Consider the following 23,093-nt stretch of genomic DNA (forward strand, 5'->3'; position numbering starts at 1 on the left):
ACTTTGATGTGTCCTTTGATGTTTCCTTGACCTCCGCCTTTTTACATGCGAGTCGTGGCAGGGAAGGCAGCAGCGCAGTTTCAGAACATGAAGGAAAAATGTAGATGTATCAACACGAGTGATGCTGAAAGGGAAACAAGAATGTTATTAATTAACATCACATTTTAAAATGTCCTTTAGGTGGCTGACTCCAGAATGAAGAACCAACTACTAACATGAAAATCAATCCTTAAAGTGAGTTTCAAACACATTTTATACAAGTCACATTCTGAATAGATGCAAGAGAGAAACTTATCACAATTAAGTTTTTTTTTTCCTGATACATTTTGTCTTTTATTTTCATCTATTTTGCTTTCCTACATGCTTAATCTAACTAATTGAATTAATGGAACAAAAAAAAAAAGAAAAGGAAAGCAACAATGGAGGGATAGGCCTAGATACGTTTTATTAACTTCATCTTTCCCCCTTTGAACAACAGGATTATCTGTTTTTTGTTTGAACTGCTGTTAATTTGATGTTTAATCTGCAGTCAAAATTACCTCAGATGAAGGTTGGAAAATAAAAAATCTATTTTTATATGCGGCCAAGTATAGTCATGGACAGTGATCGTCATGTAATGATTGCTGTTTAGTGTTTGTATTGTCCTTCATCAGAAAAGGAGTCACTCCTATAATGAATAATTAGTTTTTCTGTGGAGCTAGATATGTGTCTTTATCATTTAATAAAAATATTTGAAGTTAAAACAAATGCACTTCAATTAAAAAAAAAAAAAATTCAACCAGTGGAGAAAACACCTAAACAATTACATTGGGACACTTTTTCTTTGATTTGATCTTTTTTTTCTGTGTATCTATTTAGTGTTTAGGCCATATTATAGGTCGGATCATTTGTGTCTTTATTATTCATTCCTAAAAAATATTATTTGATCAATTAGAAAAGTGTTTTAAAAAATGCCCAATTTTCGGATGCCAAATATTTGTTTGCATTCGAAAACTTTTTTTCTTTGGTTGAAAAACGTTTTATGATTGAAGTTGATTTATTACAGTAAAAAAAAAAACAAAAAAAAAAAAAAAAAAAAAGGTCCCTTTCTTACCTTTAAATATATTTTTAAAAATGCCTTAATTAGTAAATGTTTCTTTATTTAGAATCACTCCAACTGACTCATTGCAGTCCAGGGTTTCCTATTAGGAGGAAGAGGAGGAGGAAGGTGGGGTTATTCAGGTCTTTTAAAGCCTCCTCTTCCTCACTCTCTCTCCTCTCTCTCTCTCTCTATCAGCTCGCCTCTTCCTGGCGTCACGAGCTCCTCCTGCACCTGCCCGAAACCCTTCGTTCATTTTCGGCAAAACTCGGAACTCCTTCGGCTGAAAATGAAGTAAGTCTTTCTCTGTCCGTGGCGCTTGTTTCATTAAAGTTATTATGAATGACTAATATTACATTACACACCCTCTGTGATGCTCTGGGATTCTCATTTTAGATGAAACGCGATAAAAAATGATGTCTGTGCGATATCAAGCTGTGTAATGCATGTCAAATATCTCATTATTACCACATGCTACAGCATCTACACACATGAACACACGGACATAGAGATTTAAAAAAAAATTCTGTGTCGTCTGTGAACTAAGAGAGATATTTGAATCAGTGCTTGGTGTTTATTGCAAAGATTAGGATGTTTTTAAATGCGTTTTCCACTCTGGAAAAACTCACACTTAATGTGGTAAAATGTGAAATCTAAACCATTTTATATTGGAACATTGGTTAGCTCAATGTAATGTAATATCATTGTAATTATTATTATTATTGAAATTCTGAGCTACATAGAATGTAGGACTGTTTTTCAACCTTGGTGTCGTGACCCCATGTGGAGTCGCCTGGAATTAAAATGTGGTCGCTTGAAATGTCTAGTAATAATTGGTTTAAAAAAAAAACACAATTACTGATTAAAATTATATTTTTAAATGTTTTAAAAACAACGTATCACACACAATACACATCAAACGACTGTATTCTATACTTAAAGATATAACTTCCGGGTGGTTCATAAAGACTTTTGGTCCTCCTAATTGTCAATCATGTTTACGTAAGGCCGTCGTATGTGCTCGTGCTCGGTGCGCACCAGGTTCTTTGAAAATGGATTTTCACTTGCTGGTGGCAAGTCTGACATAGTGGGGAAAGTGCAAATCTTGTTTTTGGTAAGTAAGTTTGTATGACCGATGTCCACATTAACTTGTAAACAGAGTACACGAGGAAGACCGGGCTCGTGCATGCTTTCCCGCACATGTAGGTGTGTTGCGCATGCGTATTTTTCTCAAAAAGTGGAGAGGGCGTTTCTTTTCTAAGCATTGTCTACAATACCTTTAAACTTTTTCAAATACAAATCTAGTTCAAATGAAATCACTAATCTGTATTTGTGTATAGGATGATGAAAACATGTGACATGTGACTCTAAAGTGCATTTTACATCAGTTGAGGCTTGAACAAACAGTATCTGGCAAGTCAACAAATCAATAAGTCAAACAAATAATGAATCCACAACTATTTATTGATGAAACATCTTCTCTGTTACTGAGTTGTTAAGCAAATAAAAGTGTCACAATAATTAACTAAGCCAGTCATCTGTGTGCAAGCCAGCAGCTGTTAGCACCTAAAGGCAGATGTCAAACAGCTGTCAAAAATTAAGACAAAATTGCATCTAGACAGCACGGAGATGTTTGTTTTAAACAGTGATTTGTGTGCTAAACTGATGTTTAGAAGAACATTGTTTGCACTGATTCAATTGTTCATGAGAGCAAAATTCAAAACACTGTAAAAAATATTAGTTTTTGAGATAAAATTTGGACATTTTCCAAACATCATATACTTATAAGTGTTGTCATTTTAAAAAAAAAAATCTTGAAAATGTATTCATATAGTATATGTTTACATGATTGTTTTCACTGTCAAACATTTTGATTGACCAGAGGCTCAATTTTTAATAAATGAAAAAGAAAGAAAGAAGAACATGCATGTTAACTATAGGTTCCCGACAGCTTTGGCTGAATTTAAAATTGACATGAAGTTTATAGTGGTTTAATAGCAACCAGAGACCATTTACACTTATTAGGATTTTACATTGAGTACATAGTCCCAAGGCAAAACTACAACACTGAAAATGTGTGTTTTTGTAGCCATTTTTGATAAATTTTTTAGACTTATCTTAGCAAAACTAAGTTTTTAGTACTAGTTTTCTGTTTACTTATGTTTTTTTTTTCTTTTTCAAATCCCTGTTTGAAATGTAAGCCGTTCTCACAGTTGGGTCTAATCAGCTTGTGGCACACACACACAAACATCTCACAAACAGCCACTGTTTTTTATATGTGCGTGTGTGTAAATTCTCGTTTTTGCTGTAGATGTCAGAGTTTTTGCTTTGTAACACATGAAGTCAGCTCGTGATCGTTGATGAGCGAGATGAGAGATGCTGCTGGATGAGTGTGAATGATGGTAGATTGGTTCCTGTGAACTGGACATCTCTCTCTCTCTCTCTCTCTCTCAGCCTCTTTATTCCTCTATGTCGCCCTGTTTGCTCAGAGTTCTCTATTGCTCTGGGTGCTGCTGTGGGGCAGGAACAGGGTGACGTGTGGTGGTGGTAGTTATTGTTGTTGTGAGAAAGCAGAGACGTGCAGCGCGGGGAGGGAGAGCTGCTTCAATCATGACTCAGGAAGTGACTCAACATCCATTCTCAGTGAACAAGTGACACAGGGGATGCAGTCAGCTTTTAAAACACTTTTAGTTTCACTCCACTCATTTCAATGAACTGATTTTAATACATAATTAAATATATTTATAACGCAACTGAATCATTCATGACTTATTTCTTTGCATTGATAATCAAAGGTGGATTTTGAGATTCTTTCCAGGGGGGGCAAAAGAAAAAATAGAATTAAATATATATAGACCGTCTCAAGATGTGTGTAAATACAGTAATGCAAAAATGATTAGTAACATAATTAATAATGACTACAAAAAGTTGCGTCGACATATCATTTAATGTTGTAAATTCATGATAAAATCAGACCGTCGGCTGCTTTTTGCTTCATTTTTGTTGCACAACAGAAGAAGAACCAACCTAAAGTCTCAAAAGTCTGAGACCATTTCACTGAAATTTTAGACCTGAGGTTGAACTAACATCTATGACATGAAACGAATGTAATGTAGTAATGTGTTTATGTACGTTAGAATCAATTTATATTATTATTATTTATATAAATTATATTAAGAGTTTTATTTTTTGATAGAATTTGGGAAAACTGTAATGAAAACTTTGGACCACTATGGGGGTGCAAACACTGCGTATGCTAATAATGTATATATCTTCAGATTATAATCTTGGTAATTAAATAAAAAGGCACTGTTTTTAGTGTTTATCCTTTGCCCATATTGTATTGTAACAGGCACTTTAAACTTTAAAAAATGATAACTTTTTCATGACTTTTATTTTATCATAATATGGTTTCAAATCTGGTTTTCGCATTGGAACACTTATTATCTTTGTTAAAATATGTTTTGTTTTTATTGAAGATTTTTTTTTAAATTTGATTAAAAAAAATAAATAAATAAATAAAAGACCTGTAATGTGTTTAGGCCATATTATGGGGAGGACATTTGTGTCTTATTCATTCCCAAAAATATTGCTTTGTTCAATCAAAAAATAAAGTGTATAAATGCAATTTTGGGTGTCAAATATTTGTTTGCATTCAAAAACTTAGTTCTTTGGTTGAAAAAAACCAAAGCCTCTTTCTTACCTATAAATAAATTTTAAAAGATGCCCTAATTGATAAGAGTTGCAGTACAGGGTTTCCTAGAAGAAGAAAGAGGAGGAGGAGGAAGAAGGTAAAGGGTCAAACTTAGTGTTTGGATTGGATAAATATCACACTGCTGCCAAACAGGTGAAATCCCATGCAGTAACATTCATAAGATGATTTGGGAGTAGATTTAGAAAGGTTTTACCATGGGGCACATGTTGAGGCACATGCAGTGAAGGCGGTCATCTTTTTTTCAAAAGTGAACCCAAGTCTAGAAAAGAGGTCATTTAGAGGTTAGGCCTTTTTTCCTCTTGGAGCAGAGTTTGCATGTTTTCACTGAAACAAATTCACAAATTGAGTCACTTCATAATAGAGATGTGCATTGCCATGAATCTGACAATAGGATGCGATTCACGATTTATGTCACTGTACGATATATCCCGATACTAAACAATTTGATATACATTGCGATATATATCATGATTTTACAAGCTGCGCAATTCAATGTTTTTTATGCAATCTTATTTTTACTGTACTTGTGCTTTCTTATTTATTTCTAGTATTCTTTTCTGTTGTATTATGTTTATATTGCACTATATTTCCATTAATATTTATTGTGTTGTAAGCTGCTGGCCCCGAAAAAAACTATTTCGTTTTTATGGAAACATGAAAATGACAATAAAAAACCTTGAACCTTAAACTTTGAACCTTAAAAAATTGATTTGGACTTTTTTTGGGGGGATCGATTCGATAATCGCGCAGTGAAATATCGCAATATGTCACCAAATAAATTTTTTCTTGCACCCTTACTTCATAAGATAATAAACTTATGTCCAATTTAAAGAATCCTATATAAATAATCACTGCTATTGAAGAAGCTCCTTTTTCATTATGCACTGGGTGAAGTTTCAAACTCTACTGCCGACCTTTAGGAAAGTCATTCAGCTCCTTTTCTGTCATTCGCCCAAACCTCATCCTCGGGTGACCTTTGCTTGAACACGAGTTGGTCAAACATCCTCTGCCATTGTCTCACTTTGCAAATCTCATGTTGTCTGGGGCTATGTTTTTTTGTTTTTTTCCAGAGGGGAAAATATCTTACCATTTCTCAATGCTTATTCATCTTTAAAAATGTGTTTGGTGCTTCAATGCCTATGTTCGTGGTTGAGCTTCAGTCCAACTTTTTTTTTCTTGAGTGAATCAGGATTCTGGTCACACCACACAGCTTCTGAAGTCTGAATCACAGCAGCCAGAATGCTCTAAGGACACTCAGGCTGTCGACTTTTCACTGTTTTAAAGGACTTAATTAGACAGTGTGAATCTTTTCTTCAGAAATATAAATTATTCAGGCTAAACAGTGTGGTATCTTTAAAGGAATAATGACTTTAAGTTTCCCCTAATGGAAGAATTTGAGTGTGCCAGTTCAAATAGTTTTCAAAGTGTATTTTTATGAGATGTTACCGACTGGTATTGGAAACCATAATGAAACCATTCTGAGTTGTGGGAAACCTGATGGGACTGCCTTTCAGCTTAAAGCCTTGCCTTTTATTCTGTCCAGTACTCTTTGAAATATAGATTTGCATGTTTGAAAAGGGTGTGGTTCCCCCCACAAAACAAAAATGTGTATTTCAGCTTAATACAGAAGTTTCTAAATTGAATGTGTGTGCGGGAAATTACTCTGGACCCTGAGCGAGTTGTGAGGAGGGTGAGTTGAATGAGAAGGAGTTTTTTATTTGGTTAATAGAAAAAGGAGGCAGTAAAAAAACAAAAACAACGAATCCAAACCAGCCAAACTCTTGCAGAGAACAACAACTGGTTGATTAGACCAGGGAAATCAAACTCAGGCATGTTCAGAGACCACATTTAACACAGTTTGATTTCACATGGGCCAGAACCCATTGACCTGAGCATTTCTGAAAAAAGACCTTTTAACATTATTGTGCTATGCTGGATCATTACCTCCACTAAGGAGGTAATACTTTCACTGGTATTTCTTAATTTGTTTGTTTGTCTGTTACCTGGATTACATCAATAGTAATAAACAAATTTTGACAAAATGTTTAAACATAAATAGACCTTATGCCATGGACGATTCTATAACATTTTGGCAGGGGATTAGATCAATATACTGATTCAGGATCAGTTTGAATTGTGTCGAATTGATTCCTCAATTACCCAAATTAGTTTTATCCAATCCGTGTTCCACATTTTATTGCAATTTATTAATTTTTTACGAATTTATGAAACAATTCTCTACATCTGACCAATCCCAGTGTACAAATGATCAGGTGATGATGAATGTGGCAGCTTAAATTGATAGTCATCAACATGTTACACCCTTAAATATTCCTGGTTTGGAGGCCTCGCCCACTCAGGGCAAAAGAGAAGAAACAACAAACAAACAAAAGAAAATAAACTTTTCTGAGATAGAAATCAGCATCCTGCATTGCAGTCCACACAAGTTTGCGTACATGAGCTCAGACCCGATGTGAGATCTGATCGTAGCTTTTCATTCACGTAAAAATGTCTAAATGCCAAAGCTTGCTTGGAAATTTGCATACGCACGGCTTCCTGCCGTACATTTGTTTAATAAATGAAGGCCATGATGTTTACTTAGTCATTTATGTTTCCATGTGATTATAAACCTGATTGGTTGCTGTGATGTTCTAGATTTGGCCTTGAGTTTGACAAATGTGGATGTTTGAGCTGCACTGATAAAAGACTCAATGGCTCAAATGTGACCAGTGGGATTTCAACTGTTGCATGAGCTCTTATCTATATCATCAGATTTGCATTTCTCTCCAAACATTGTCTTATATCAACAGACTAACTGAGCCTCCAGCTGTGCTGCTGTGTACCATCTGTCTGCTCGTCCTGCCCTCGTCCTCCACCTCCCACCATGAACCAGGTATGCAGCCATCCTTCTCCAACCCCCACCTTCTCACCATCACCCACCCACCCATTTATTAAATCATGTGTGACCTCTGACAGTTTAGGATGGTGGGCACGTCTTGTTTTTCTTGGTTTTGCTGATGTGCGCAAAAATGTGAGGGGACATTTTCAAGGAGGGTCCAGTAGAATAGAACAAGGTTAATCAGCACAAGGATATGGAACTCTAACATTAGACTGCAGGTTCACATACAGACAGTATAATACACACTTTGTTACCACTGAAGTAGTTTCAAAGCACTTGGTATTAGAGATGTGCCTCTTTATCGGATGTGATACCGAGCTCATACTCCTTATAGAAATAAGTGATAAGTGGGCGACCAGGTGGTAGAGGGGTCCCCCTCTGATCAAGAGGTTTAGGGTTCGTTCCCAGGCCTATATCTGTCCATGTGTCCTAGTGTCCTTGGGCAAGATACTGAATCCTAAGTTGCTTCCAATGGCCACCTTGCAGTGCAGCTCTGTCCCATTGGTGTGTGAATGGGTGAATGAGCTGATATTGGTACTACTTTGGTGGTCATAAAGTGCTATATAAATCAAGTGAATTTACCATTTCACAATATCAGACATTCAGTTGGCGAGAACAAATCTGTCATTTTATAGAACCTTTGCATTCTGTGTCTTGCCCAAGGCACTTTGACATACAGATAAAAGTTGTATCAAACTGAGCCACCTTTAGAATGAAAAGAACGACCCACTCCAATTCACTCAGCCTTTCAGTCTTTAACAATGTCCTGACACCAGGGACATAAAACCACATGGCTGTAAAAAATAAGCATTGGTTCACATATTGTTGCCGTCTTGTTTCAGATGATTTAAGGCTTCTCCACGTAACCATCCCCATTGACCCTCCTGTGCATGCTGTGCTTGGCGGCTCCTTGACTTTACCCTGCCTGGTGTCTCTGGCCCACCCGCCTCCATCCCCGTCCTCCAACGGACGCCATGCTGTGCTGTCGGTCCCCCGTGTAAAATGGACCATCCTGAGTCAAGATAGTGAATCGGAGATTCTGGTGGCTTGTGGTGACAGGGTGAGAGTTAGCGAGGACTACAAAGATCGAGCCTATTTGCTGAATTACGCATACTCACCCGCCGACCTCAGCCTGCGCTTGGAGAGCCTGAGGCAGAACGACACAGGTTTCTACCGCTGTGAGGTGCAGCAGGGCCTGGAGGACGCCGATGATGTGGTCCATGTCAAGGTCAAAGGTGAGAAATCATCAACAGAGGGGCCGGGCCCCCACCCGACAGGCCCTGTTATGGTGCCTCTCCATTCCCCAATGGAGAGGCACTTCCCTATCCCCTGAGTGAATGTATGTGTTTAGTGAATGTATGAAGTGCTATTAAATAGGGTGGATGGAGATGAGCGGTGCACCGTATATACTACATTCATAATCTAGATCACCCCCCAGACAAACCCACATTTTAATGCCTTTTTACATCTTGGCCAGGGGACTACAGATGAAAAATAGTCTCCTGGCTAATTCTGGCTTTTTTTAAACCATGTTTGTTCATGGGTTATATGAAATTACACTGTCCCCTTTCAAATAAACCAATAAAATACAATCTTCACCCTAAATAAAATGGAAGAATACCTTTACTCTAATGTGATTTGAGCATGTTCCAGTATTTACACAGCTCTTCCTCTTTGTTTTAAAGGTGTGGTGTTTCATTACCGTGATGCTTCCAGTCGGTATGCCTTCACTTTTGAGCAATCCAGAGGTGCCTGTGAGCACATCGGTGCAGTGATTGCCACCCCAGAGCAGCTGCTAGCGGCCTACCACAGTGGATATGAGCAGTGTGACGCTGGTTGGCTCGCAGATGGCTCAGTGAGGTGAGGAAAGGGTTCATGCTCTAGCAGACAATTCTGCTGACCTGTGTTTCTTTTTTGATCTTATCTCACACTGCAACTGTTACTCTGGGGAAAGCTCATATCAAAATGATATGATGATAGCTTAAAATGGTTATCCATCTCCAGGTATCCCATTCAGAAGCCAAGAGAACGTTGTTTTGGAGATATGGACGGACACCCAGGAGTCAGGAACTATGGGCTTTTAGAGCCTGATGAGCTCTATGATGTCTACTGCTATGTGGAGAATGTAGATGGTACGTCAACTCAGTCTGTGTTGAAATGTTTTAGTGTTTTAATGTGAAGAACTGTTTATTTCCATGACGTCTCTTTGCAACTTAATCCACACTTTCTCATTGTTTTTGTTTTAAGGTGAGGTTTTTCATGGCTCTGCTCCACAACGGTTCTCTCTCCAGGAGGCCAAGGACTACTGTCTGAGTCGTGGAGCCGAACTGGCTACAACAGCCCAACTCTATTCAGCCTGGACTGATGGACTAAACCATTGTAGCCCGGGATGGCTGGCTGATGGGAGTGTGCGTTACCCTATCGTCACCCCACGGGAACGCTGTGGAGGCGGTGAACCCGGAGTGAGAACCGTCTATCGCTACACCAACCAGACTGGCTTTCCTGAGAGTCACACTCGGCATGACGTGTACTGCTTTAAAAGTAAGAGAGCATTCAATACGGATGGGTTGGTTCAATCTGATGCTGGAACTTAGACGGATGATAGGTTAGATATTTTACTTCATCAGTTGATATGATTGCAGTTCATCCAGGTGAAAGCAGATGATGTTGAATTTTTTTTAACCATTTAACTTGAAATCTATGGATTTCACAGGTTTCCGGAGCATCTGATTTCATGATAGAATAGACACATTTTAATTACTCACATTTGTGTTAGGCTTTCATTTGGAACCTACCTGAAGACATTGGCAAGTCCCATGGAAAATACACAGTGTAATCAGATAACCAATGATATATGGATCATCAGGTGTTTTACCAATTGAAATTTGTCACCATGAGTAACAGCTTGCAATTTCTTCTCCAGGTAAAAATAGCCCACACACAGATTCTCCTCAGGATTATCTTGCCACTGAGCCAGAGGACATCAGCCAGGAGGTTTTCTTAACTGATTCTCCTCAAGAAGAAGCAACAATAAAGGAGCTCGGGGAAGTTCTGCGAGCCCAGTTAGTGAATCCACTGAATCAATTCCCTGTGGACACTCATCTTCCAAATGCTCATGATGAGCAGCTGTTTCTCGTTGTAGACCATCCTCAGCCTGTGACTCCTCAATCTGAAGAACACCTCTCTACTATAGTCAGCTGGGAATTAGGAAAGGATATCAGCCACCCACAGGCATATCAACCAGCTACTACAATAAGTATGGACAGCGGTTCTCGTGGACTTCCATCATCTTTACTAGAAAGAGTTGAAGACTCCTCAGTGCCAACAAACTTTAAGAGAAGTTCAGAAAGGAAAGAGTCAACAAAGCATCATCAGACTGAGAGTGACGGCAAGTTCGATGGTGTTGTTGATGCTACATCTGGAGCAGATGTGAACGAGATGGACCGGGAGGAAGATCTGACTGTTTTAGAGGATCATATGGAAGATGTCCATGCTGTGCTTACACATACAGCAGTGAGCCACACTGTAAATGGTCATAGTGTAGATGATCACACTATAGACGATCACACCATAGACACTCACACCGTAGCTGCTCACACCATAGATGCTCACACTGTAGCTGCTCACACCATAGATGCTCACACTGTAGATGGTCACACTGTAGATGCTCACACTGTAGATGCTCACACTATAGACGATCACACTGTAGAAAATCACAGTGTAGATGGCCACTCAGTAAAGAATCACACCGTTGAACATCACACTGTAGACAACCACAGCATAGATGATCAGTCTGTGCGTGATCATATTGTAGAAAATCATACTATAGAAGATCACAATGTAGACAATCATACATTAGATGACCACAGTGCAGATGATCACACTGTAAATGATAATATTGTACATGATCACACTGTAGATGATCACTCTATAGATGCTCACACTGTTGATGATCACACTATAGATGATCACACTGTAGATGATCACACTGTTGATCACACTGTAGATGATCACACTGTAGGTGATCACACTATAGATGATCACACCGTGGAGTTTCACACTGTAGATGATCACACTGTAGACGATCACACTGTAGATGCTCACACTGTAGATGCTCACACTGTAGATGATCACACTGTAGGTGATCACACGATAGATGATCACACCGTAGAGTTTCACACTGTAGATGATCACACTGTAGATGATCACACTGTAGATGATCACACTATAGATGATCACACTGTAGAGTTTCACACTGTAGATGATCACACTATAGATGATCACACCGTAGAGTTTCACACTGTAGATGCTCACACTGTAGATGATCACTCTATAGATGCTCACACTGTTGATGATCACACTATAGATGATCACACTGTAGATGATCACACTGTTGATCACACTGTAGATGATCACACTGTAGGTGATCACACTATAGATGATCACACCGTGGAGTTTCACACTGTAGATGATCACACTGTAGACGATCACACTGTAGATGCTCACACTGTAGATGCTCACACTGTAGATGATCACACTGTAGGTGATCACACGATAGATGATCACACCGTAGAGTTTCACACTGTAGATGATCACACTGTAGATGATCACACTGTAGATGATCACACTATAGATGATCACACTGTAGAGTTTCACACTGTAGATGATCACACTATAGATGATCACACCGTAGAGTTTCACACTGTAGATGCTCACACTGTAGATGATCACACTGTAGATGCTCACACTGTAGATGATCACACTGTAGATGATCACACGATAGATGCTCACACTGTAGATGATCACACTGTTGATGATCACACTGTAGATGATCACACTGTAGATGATCACACTATGGACAACCACAGCGCAGATGATCACACCGTAGATGCTCACATTATAGACGATCACACTGTAGATTATCATATTGTAGAAAATCACACTGTGGATGCTCACACTGTCGAACATCACACTTTAGATGATCACACCATAGATGATCACACTATAGATGCTCACACCCGAGATGCTGACACTACAGACAATCACATTATAGACGATCACACTGTTAACTACCACAGTGTAGAAGATCACACATTAGATGATCACACTCTAGCTGATCATATGTTTAAAGATCACTCTGTAGATGATCACACCATAGATGTTCACACTATAGATGATCATACTGTCGAACATCACACTGTAGACAACTACAGTATAGACAATCACAGTGTAGAAGATCACACATTAGAAGACCACAGTGCAGATGATCACACCGTAGAGTTTCACACTGTAGATGATCACACTGTAGATGATCACACTTTAGATGATCACACTGTAGATGATCACACTTTAGATGATCACACTATAGATGACCACAGTGCAGAAAATCACTCTGTAGATGATCACAGTGTAGATGGTCACACAGAATATGATCATATTGTAGATGATCACACTGAAGATGGTCATACTTTTGAAGATCACACTGTAGACGACCATAGTGCAGATGATCATGCTGTCGAACATCACACTGTAGAAAATCACTCATTAAAAGACCACACTATAGAAGATCACACTGTAGATTTTGTTACTTTAGAAGATTACACTGCAGATGATCACACTGTTATTGTCCAGACTGTTGATTATCACAGTCTACATGATGACTCCACAGATGGTCACACTGTAGACGATCATACTGTTCATTTAGCAGCTTTGAAGGAGCGCGATAGCACCACTTTTTATGTTGGACAGTCAGAACAGTCCATCACTGATAAGACAACATCTCACCGTGTGTCCTCTGGAGAACAAGAGGCTGAAGAAGCTCAGTCCAAACAGGAAAACAAAAACATGGATGAAGAAATGATAAACTCAGTGACACCAAGTTTGGATGGAACTCACATGTCTGTCACTGAGGCAGTGGCTCCCGGTTTTGATTCAGGTGTGTTAACTGTAAGTAGTAAACTTGTTCACATGCCCTAAGTTTATGTTCCCCAGTTCAGCAATTTTGGTCTCTAGTTACTGAGAAACTTTCCTTCATTTTGGACTGTAGGATTCCTCAATTTCCAAATCTGTGTCTGATGTGAGACCTTTCTTCCGGCAAACCAATCGCAATCCATCCTTGCAGTGCTCACAAAATATTGTTAAACATCAACCAATGGCAGAATCTCTTGTTATAATTCATTGAATTTTATGGAAAAGATGTCTGGTCTCAGAAAAAATAAAATAACCAGCTTTGAGGAACTATGGATTCCTTTTTAAATGGATTAAATCTTAATTTCTAGAAATATAAATAAATAAATAATAATAATAATGATAATAATAATAATAATAATAATAATAATAATAAATGTAGCTATCAATGGAACTTGTGGGAGCTAACAATGCAGCTTTCCTTTATTACAGATATTTCACTTTTTGGCTCTAATTTACAGTAAGTAAACATCTTAAATCAGTCTTTTTTTTTTTTTCAGGTCACCTGACCACCGATCACCAATCAGGAGAAAGAGAGATGTCCATCTCAGCCAGTCACACTGATGAACAATTTAAGACAACTTCTGAGGGAGCTATGGATGTAATAGAGCTGATTGGAGTTATCCTTCCATCAGAAGTCTCACCAACAGATATTCCCACAGATTCCACTGTGGACGCTCCGGTCCTACACAGAGCCCTGATCCCTTTGTTACAAGCCCAACCAGTTGTGACTTCGTCTTCTCTTTCTGTTGAGATTGAAGCCAGCTCTCCAGAGGTGATAACTGCCATACCTGAAAGTAAAATTCAGGATGAACTACAGGAAGCAGGGTTTGAAGAAAGTCATAATATCACAGGCAGTAAATCAGGAGAGAGTGAATCCTCAGGAGGGAGTTCACACATAAATGTAAAACACCTCCAGACAGACCCAAATCTCTCAGCGGATCACACGGACAAGGGAAACAACGGTGAAGCTGAAACGGATGAATCTTCCCTCTCAGAGATAAAAATTACACTGATCCCTCACTTGACTCTGTCAGCGGCATGGAAACCAGAGCCATCTTCCTCCACACTGCAGGAGTTTCGTTCTGAGCTGGAATACAGCTCTGATCCTTCTTTCTCTGTGTCTGACCACACTTTAGAAGGAACTGAGCTTCTGGCAGTGCACTCAATTGGTAAAATATGTTTATTCTGTTAACAGTCATATGGTCCTGAAAATGCACATTTCATACATAGTAACCCTAAATGTACCTAATCAAGATACTCAAAATTACCCCAACAAACATATTTTCCAACTATCTAATTTCTTCTTGTCCAGAAGAACCCTGAGAACACCTGGTACTAGAAAGAGCAGAAAATGTTGATCAAGAAAATGGCAGTAGATTAAATAGAAAATAAATCTATTTAGAAATTACATAATTGATCTTGCATTAAAATCATTTTCACGTTTATTTGTAGTTTTTTTGTTTGTTTTTTTTACAATTTGGAGTTTGTTTAATTACCTAAACTATATGAATAGATGTATTTATCAATCAAGATAATACAAAACTAACATTAGAAGTAGCAGTAATAATGAATTTTTATTGTCATATGTACTATATACACAGAAATATACTTACTTAACCATAGCACGTACAGTTGAACTGCATTTTATCACAATGACACTCGATACTATAGCTAATTACTGCTAGCATTCACATAATCAGTCAAAGGGTGATAAATATGTTTCTGATCTAATTTAACAATGTTTCAGATGGGAATGAGCATGGATCAGAAGGAGACCAGCAGCAGACCAGCACAGACCAGTTCCCGGTTCATTTATTCACAGTGGATGAAGCTGTTACCGACGACCATGCTCATGGGACCACAGATGATCCCACCATGAATCCAGAGGGTTTCAGTGAAGAAGAGGCAAAGCAGAGCATCATGGATTCCTCTTTGTCTGCTTTCAAAGACAACAGTTCAGGTGCTTGTGCTCTCACTAGTTACGCTAGTTATATAGCCTGGCAGATATGTAGCAATATTAGGCTAAGATGTTCACTTCTGGAAGAATAGTATGCTGAATCCATTTTTAATGAGATTCACGCTGACAAACCAACGGGTCCCACTCAAAATCAAGAAATCCAAGATGGCCGCCATTCCATTATTGCCTAATTTGGATATTTTGTATTAACTTCAGTTTTATTTGACATAGAAGTATAATCTCAGTGGCAAATTATAGGTTATCAAGGTCAAATAATTCAAGAATATATCTTAAAATACTGTAAATTGTGCTCGGAGAGAGATCCAAGATGGCTGCCATCTCTATTGCGAATTTCAATCTTATCATAACTTTGATTCTGTTAGATGTAGAAACATGCTTTTTGTGGCAAAATGTAGTTTTTTGGGGACAAGGATTGTGATGAAATGGCTTAAAATATTATATCTTGCATATAGATCACGATTCAATATGGCCACCATCTGTTGGACGATATTCAGCCACTCTCTAGATAACTTCAAAATTGTGTGATATCAAGGTAAAAAGCAGTGATGTTGCAGAATCTAAAGCTAGAATTATTAGTCACTGCCTTTGTTTTTAAAGGTACTATTTGTAACTTGTACGCAGGTTTGATTCTTACTTTTATGTAGATATTTGGATATGTCCATTAGTATAAAACATGTCTGAATTGAAAGGTGTTTATTCACTATGTGTTTGAACTTAGTTTGGTTATTGATTAAGGACAGATTCTAAACTAAACAATTTAATTACTATATATATATGTATATTTTTGTTTTTTTAAGGGAAAATTGTTCCCTTAAATGTGCTATTTTGTTTCTCAATGGTCAAGTAATATAACCTGTAATCCATCCTAATCTCCTTGTATTATTTGATGTTTAATACAGTAAGGAAGTGGGTGTGGCTTATTGCCAGGCTACAAGTAATATGGAGGACCAAACCTGCCAAAATTTAAAAAAATGAATAGAATAATAACAATATAAACAAAACAAAAATATGAATATGAATATTTTTGTACATGTATAAAATAAATGATTAAATTAATACAAGTAAGAAATAGAATTAATTATATTTGTATTTTATTTTTTATTTTCACTTTTATTTATCAATCTATATTTAATTGTTGGACAATATTTATTTATTTTTTTAAACCATTGTATTTTTTCAACTTATATTTATTTATTTGTCGTTCATTTACAATTTTCCGTTTTGTTATTTTTCCACGTTTACCTAGTTATTTAGTTTATTTTGGCAGGTTTGGTCCTCCATAGTTTGTCCCTTCAGTAACCAATTTGGTACAGTATATAGTATGCTAGCTCCACCTGCTGGTGTCTGTAGGAATCTTTTTCATGTGACGTTGAACACAATATCCCACATATATGTATTCAAATAAATCAGAAAAAAGAGACGAAAAACAAAACACAAGATAGTTGTCTTGCTTGTGTAAATGCTTGAGGTTTTTTTTTATTCTGAAAGGAAAAAAAAGATCCACGGTGCAAGACTAGCATTTTAAAGCTTGAGTTTATTGGTTAAAGGTGAGAACTTTATGGCTTTAATGTAGATGTAACACAATGTTTCTGTTTTTAGTTTTTTTATTTATCAAGTGAAAAATGAGTATAGAAATAGAAAACACTGGAAAGTTTAGTATTCATTTCAAGCCACAGTACCTGGAGACAGCAAAGATAGAACATGCCAACTCCACACATGAAGCTCCAGAAGCCAAACTAGATAATGTTAAAAAACAAAAACAAAATCCATGTCACCCATCTGGAGCTTGTTTGGTTAAAAAAAACATTGAGAAAAGTAGGATCTGTGGATACTTACTGCTCTCAGATTGTTTGACTAGTTTGAGATTATGAAATAAATGTTACCAGTTTTATTTCAGAGGTAAAATGCTGTACTTTACTTATTATATGGATTTGAAAATGATGGCTCATTTCTTCCATCTGCAGACCCCTGCCAGGACAACCCCTGCTTGAATGGAGGAACCTGCATTGATGATCAACCAGTGAGATGCATTTGTTTACATGGTTATGGAGGAGACTGGTGCCAGACTGGTGCGGTGCCTTTTATTTACCTACTCAAACCAAACAACTTTTTAAAGTCAAACTGGTTCCTAACATGCTTCCATTATGTCTCAGACCTGGAGGTGTGTGAGTCGGGCTGGGAGAAGTTTCAGGGCTTTTGTTATCATCACTTCAGCAAACGTCAGAGCTGGGAGGCAGCAGAGCAGCACTGCAGGATGTGTGGGGGACACCTGCTCTCTGTTATGACTCCTGAGGAGCAGGACTACATTAATGGTAAAAAGAGAAAAAAAACATTATTTAAAAAGAGACCTGTGTGTTTGTAAATACATTTGGGATTAAAACAAAATTCAGATATTCATTGATATTCTTTTTATTTTAATTGAATAATTATATCAAATTAAAGGTTATTAGTGAAGATGCAGGAGGCATCCTCACTAATGTTATCTGTTTTTTTCTTTCATCACAGAATTTTGGTGCGTTTCAACTCCTTTTGTGTTTGACCCATTTTGACAATTAAGATATTAAAACGTGTCAAAAACTAAGCACAGGGGTGCTTGCACATTTGTGATTTGTAACTTATATCAAAAACTTTTTAATCAATTTTTTTGTTCAAAAATTTCCCCATTCATTTTGATTTGATTCAGTTCAACTTTAAACTTCAGGTGTTCAACCGTTCTTCAACGGATTTCAATCATTGAACTTTTAAAATATTCAGCTGTCTGATGGCTAATGCTAGGCTATTGGTAATGCTAGGCTAATGCTAATGCTAGCTAATGCCTGGCTAATGTTAATGTGAGGTTAATGACACAGGCCGGCACCTGCATCCTCACTTGCATTTTCTTCAGGACATGCAAATATTCAAGTTATTTATTGCTTTTATTGATATTTACCTATGATTATTTACAACCAGTTTATAAATTGGACAGCCCATTCTTTTACATTTCTATTAAATTTCAAATGAAAAAATCTAATTTTATTATTATCTTATATTCTCTGAAAATAATAAAACAATGCATTTATACAGTATATTTCAATGGTTAGGTTTAAAATGCAGATATCCCATTCACGATTAGCCTCCTTAAATATCCTTTTGATCTAAAAAAAAAAAAAAAAAAAAAAAAAACACACACACCAAAAAAACCCAAACATTGAAGAGTTTGTTTTAATGTCCTCTCAGATTCATCCACATAGACACAACAATCTCCTTTCATGTCGACCGTCCTGTTGAATCAGGGTTTCCATGAGAAAAACTATGTGATGTTTCCTTTGCCAACGATGGGATGAGATGTTATCAAGCATTCCTGTCTGGTTTTCATTCTGTGCACACGAGTCATGGATCGAGTGAGCACAGAAGCACTGACTGTTAGGTTAGCGTTAAGGAATCACATTCATACATTCTCAGTCAAATCTGTAAATTATTTTAAAAGCAAGTGTGAGGTCGAAAAGGGGACAAAAATTCTTCCCATCAAAGATCAATACATATTTTACAGTGTTACAGGAGCTGGGAGAGTTATATCCTTTATGTAAATAGGATTATCCTCCTTTTATGTTTTTGTTGATTTTTCCATTTTGTACCAGAACATATTGTAGGACTATTTGCAGATCTCATCCAAATGGGTTTTCTGTGGGACAGGAGTCAGACTAAAATGGATGAAACAAATGTTTTTCTAACAGATACCACAGGACACCTTCAGAGGTCTAGTGGAGTCGATACTTTGACAGATCAGGGACATTATGACCGTAAACATGAGACCTACACAAACTAAAGCAGGCGGCCATTAATCATTTACCTCTATTGTATACACACATTTTACGAATGCTGCAAAGTCAATGTGACAAACGACACTTGGGGTTTCAAAATAAATGTCTTTAAAGAAAAACCTTACCCTAGTAATGTCTCACAGCCAATCATCCAACGCAAGGAGGGTTGAATATCACTGGGGTTTGTCATTTTCATTTTTAAGTTGAGAATTATCCTGAAAATAATCGCTCGTAATAATATAGAAACACTGATAAAGCAGAAAAAACTAATGTTTGTACCTGTTTAATTTAATGTCATTCTGTAAATTATTATTGCATAATTTGATGTACTGTACCCTATTATATAAACAGAATACTGTATCATAATTTTTATTCATTCCACACAAAAACACACATTTTATTGTTTATTTCAGACAAATACAGAGAATATCAGTGGATTGGATTAAGTGATAAGACGATCGAAGGAGACTTCCACTGGTCAGATGGAAACCCACTGGTAAGTTTGACCTTATGTCCACTTTATCTGATTTATTTTGGTTTCCTGTGCTCTCTTTATGTCTGAGCCAGAAAAGTATTTATGGTCCATGTATTCAAGGTCAAAGGACAAAGTCTACCAATCATGTAGATTTATTTAAAATATACTCATACCTTACTTTCTCACTCCTCTTCATCAGCTCTATGAGAACTGGTACAAAGGCCAACCTGACAGCTACTTCCTGTCTGGTGAAGACTGCGCCGTCATGGTGTGGCACGATGGAGGCCGTTGGAGTGACGTGCCCTGCAATTATCACCTGGCCTACACCTGCAAGAAGGGCGTTTGTAAGGCCCGCTTTCCCTTTTCATGTCTTTATGTTGTAAAACACAAATTCTTAAGAGGAGTGTTTTATTTATTTATTTTCCAGCCTCCTGTGGCGAGCCCCCACTAGTCACGCACGCTAAAGTTTTTGGTCGAAAGCGGTTGCGCTACGAGACCAACGACAAAGTGCGATATTACTGTGAAGAGGGTTTTTCACAGAAGATGAACCCAGTGATCAAATGTCTGCCTGGTGGTCTGTGGGAGGAGCCTCTGATTACTTGCAAACTAAGTGAGTTCATCTCATATCAGACAATCAGTTACTATGGTGTAATATCATAGTTATTACCTTCACTTTTTTGCATTTATTGTTTTTCTTTTATATACTCTGACCTGATGTAACAATTTCCGAGGATTATGGTTATGAATGTGTGAGTTATTAGTCTTGTATTGGTTTTCTACACCTGCTTATCCTACAGGTTAGCAATGAATGCAATCTGTTAGCTTGCTGGCTAGGTCTGTTAAACTTTTTTTTTCATTTCCCTGAGAATTCGGGGATGGAATTGAGAGTTCAAGACACACCTTCTTTGGAAAAACATGAAATTGACACATTAGGCTTTTGGCTTGCTTTGAAAACTTCTCACCCTTGGTCAAATGTAGTTGAGGACCCGTGCTCGAGGGTCACAGGGCGTTGCTGGAGTGTGAGCAGCTGGCTGAGGCTGTGTTCGAAATGGCACACTAATGTACTACACATTACACACTCAATAAGTATATACTGTCTACTATATACTATTAGTGTGATTAAAAGGATTAGGACCGGTCCCACTGAAGTATACTTCCAAGTTTCCCAAGATGCCCCTAAAACGACAAAAAGCGGTCTCTGTTAATTCACCATCCTTTAAAGTTCTGAAATCATTTTAAGCGAGAAAGAAGTGACCAAGTAGAATTTCAACATGTGGTTATTTGATCCATAAAACTCGTGGAAACATGCCGACATTTCGGAGATTTTCGGAGAACCTCCATTGTGACTAAACTTCCGGTTAACTTCAAAACAAGAGCCCTATTTACAAAAGGGTTAAAAACTATTAAAAGACAAGAAGAGATGCTTTTATTTTGAAAAGGGGATGTTTGATTTTTTGCTTGAAGCTGGTCCGAAGATGATTGCAATGCATCATGGGACGGTTGAGTATGACTAGTGTGCCTAAAAAATTTCTCGATGTAGGACATCTGGGTATTTCTCACGTATTCATTCTTTCCATACTATCTAATGTGAACGTACTACATGCTAATTTTGACACGTCAGACTTAGTAGAAGTAGTACGTCAGTATGCAATTTCAAACACAGTCTCAGAGTGCAATGCTAGGTCCAGGATTTCAGTCTATCACAGGGCAAACATGTGGACATGCCCACTTTGGACAGAATATCACATGGAAACACACTGAGAAAATCAGAAGAAGATACACTTTAACACCTATGATCAGTCCTTGGAGAAAACCAACATGTATTTTAGACGAAGATACAAACTCATGTTCAGAAATACCAGTCATAGCTTTTAGATGGATGGGAATCAGGAACTTTGTGCTGAGAAACAGTATTGGCAACCTATGGTCCACCACTGGAACCAGAGTTTATTATGAAAATGGAAACATTTCTGTATACACTTTGAAAGAAGTGGAGCTAATATTGATCAGCCACTCGCTATTCTACTGTTAGACAAATGCTGCTCAAAGATTGTTACAAAGCGGTTGTTACTTCCTGTTTTTTTTTAATCTCTAGTTCATTCTGTTGAGGAGCACTTGGTTTCCTCACATCCTAAGCAGCCTGAGGAGGATCCAGCTGAGGAGGTCCAGGGTTCAACCACAGAGAAACCTACATCGCTCTTCTGGAATTTCCAGTGGGGATTTTAAGGAAAACCTTTATTACATTTCAAAAAAGTAGTTTTTCTAATCACACCATCTTTCTGTGTCCTAAATGAGCGTCTAGCTTTGTGCAGCTTTTCAAACTGTGCACATTACTTACAGTCATGTAATAGAAAAAAACAATGAGTGTTTGCACTTGGGATGGAACATTATTAAACATAATTCTTAGAATCCTGCTTTCTAAAGAAGGATTCATGTCTTGCCAAGATAAAACAGTCTCATATCGCTCTCTAATGACCAAAAAGTACATTTCAATCATCATACATTGATTTATTTCTAAAAAGCACCACTCTTCACTGGATCAAAAGGGTTTAAATATGTGCAGCTTCATCTTTTATATTGGAGAATAATTTCTAGACTATCAAATGATTTGAAAGATTTGTCATTATAGATGAGAAATGACTGAATATATGGTGTTTGAGGTAGTTCTGATTAAGTTTGTAGTTATCTATCAATGAATAGTTGTTTAAACTGTCCTTCTAATGCAAAATGGGTTTTATTGTTATCAAAAATAGAAAGTCAGGGGTTTGGAAAAACCTTTGGTGAAAGTCTTGAAGGCGTAACAAGACCCTACAGTCTAAGCCTATTGGCTGGGTGCACTCGGCGATTGCTTCCATTTGTATATGGGTCTATAGGACGAAGGAGGGACTTCTATACATTAAAGTATATGAATGACCACAGCAGTAAACCATAGTAAAAGACTAGTTAGGTATTTTTTCACATTTCAAAAGAATCATACATAAACATAGATTTCTCAGAATTTCCAGATATCAGCTTTAAAGTACCAAGTTTTTCAATAATTTACTCAGAAATGATTGGGTATAGAAATGTAACAAATTACTTTACTTCTTTTAAAACTTACTTAAAGGTCCCATGTCATGCTATTTTTCACCCATCTCTTTTTGTTCTAAGAACCCCAAAAACATAGTATTTGAGGTTT

At 37.4% G+C, this 23,093-nt stretch overlaps 1 protein-coding gene across 1 annotated transcript; it reads left to right on the plus strand.

The window, feature by feature from the left end:
- The first annotated feature begins 126 nt into the window (after positions 1 to 126).
- On the plus strand, positions 127 to 23,093 carry bcan (brevican). The gene is made up of 17 exons (XM_028470450.1): positions 127 to 234; positions 1,277 to 1,372; positions 7,604 to 7,686; positions 8,535 to 8,927; positions 9,378 to 9,552; positions 9,697 to 9,824; positions 9,940 to 10,233; positions 10,616 to 11,833; positions 12,101 to 13,627; positions 14,160 to 14,831; positions 15,410 to 15,622; positions 17,605 to 17,709; positions 17,794 to 17,952; positions 19,854 to 19,936; positions 20,115 to 20,259; positions 20,343 to 20,525; positions 22,011 to 23,093. Exons 2-17 carry the CDS (start codon positions 1,368 to 1,370, stop codon positions 22,139 to 22,141), a joined length of 5,514 nt encoding a protein of 1,837 aa, XP_028326251.1. The 5' UTR covers positions 127 to 234; positions 1,277 to 1,367; the 3' UTR covers positions 22,142 to 23,093.

The sequence above is a fragment of the Gouania willdenowi genome, chromosome 16 (genome assembly GCF_900634775.1).
Source record: "Gouania willdenowi chromosome 16, fGouWil2.1, whole genome shotgun sequence".
NCBI lineage: Eukaryota > Metazoa > Chordata > Actinopteri > Blenniiformes > Gobiesocidae > Gouania > Gouania willdenowi.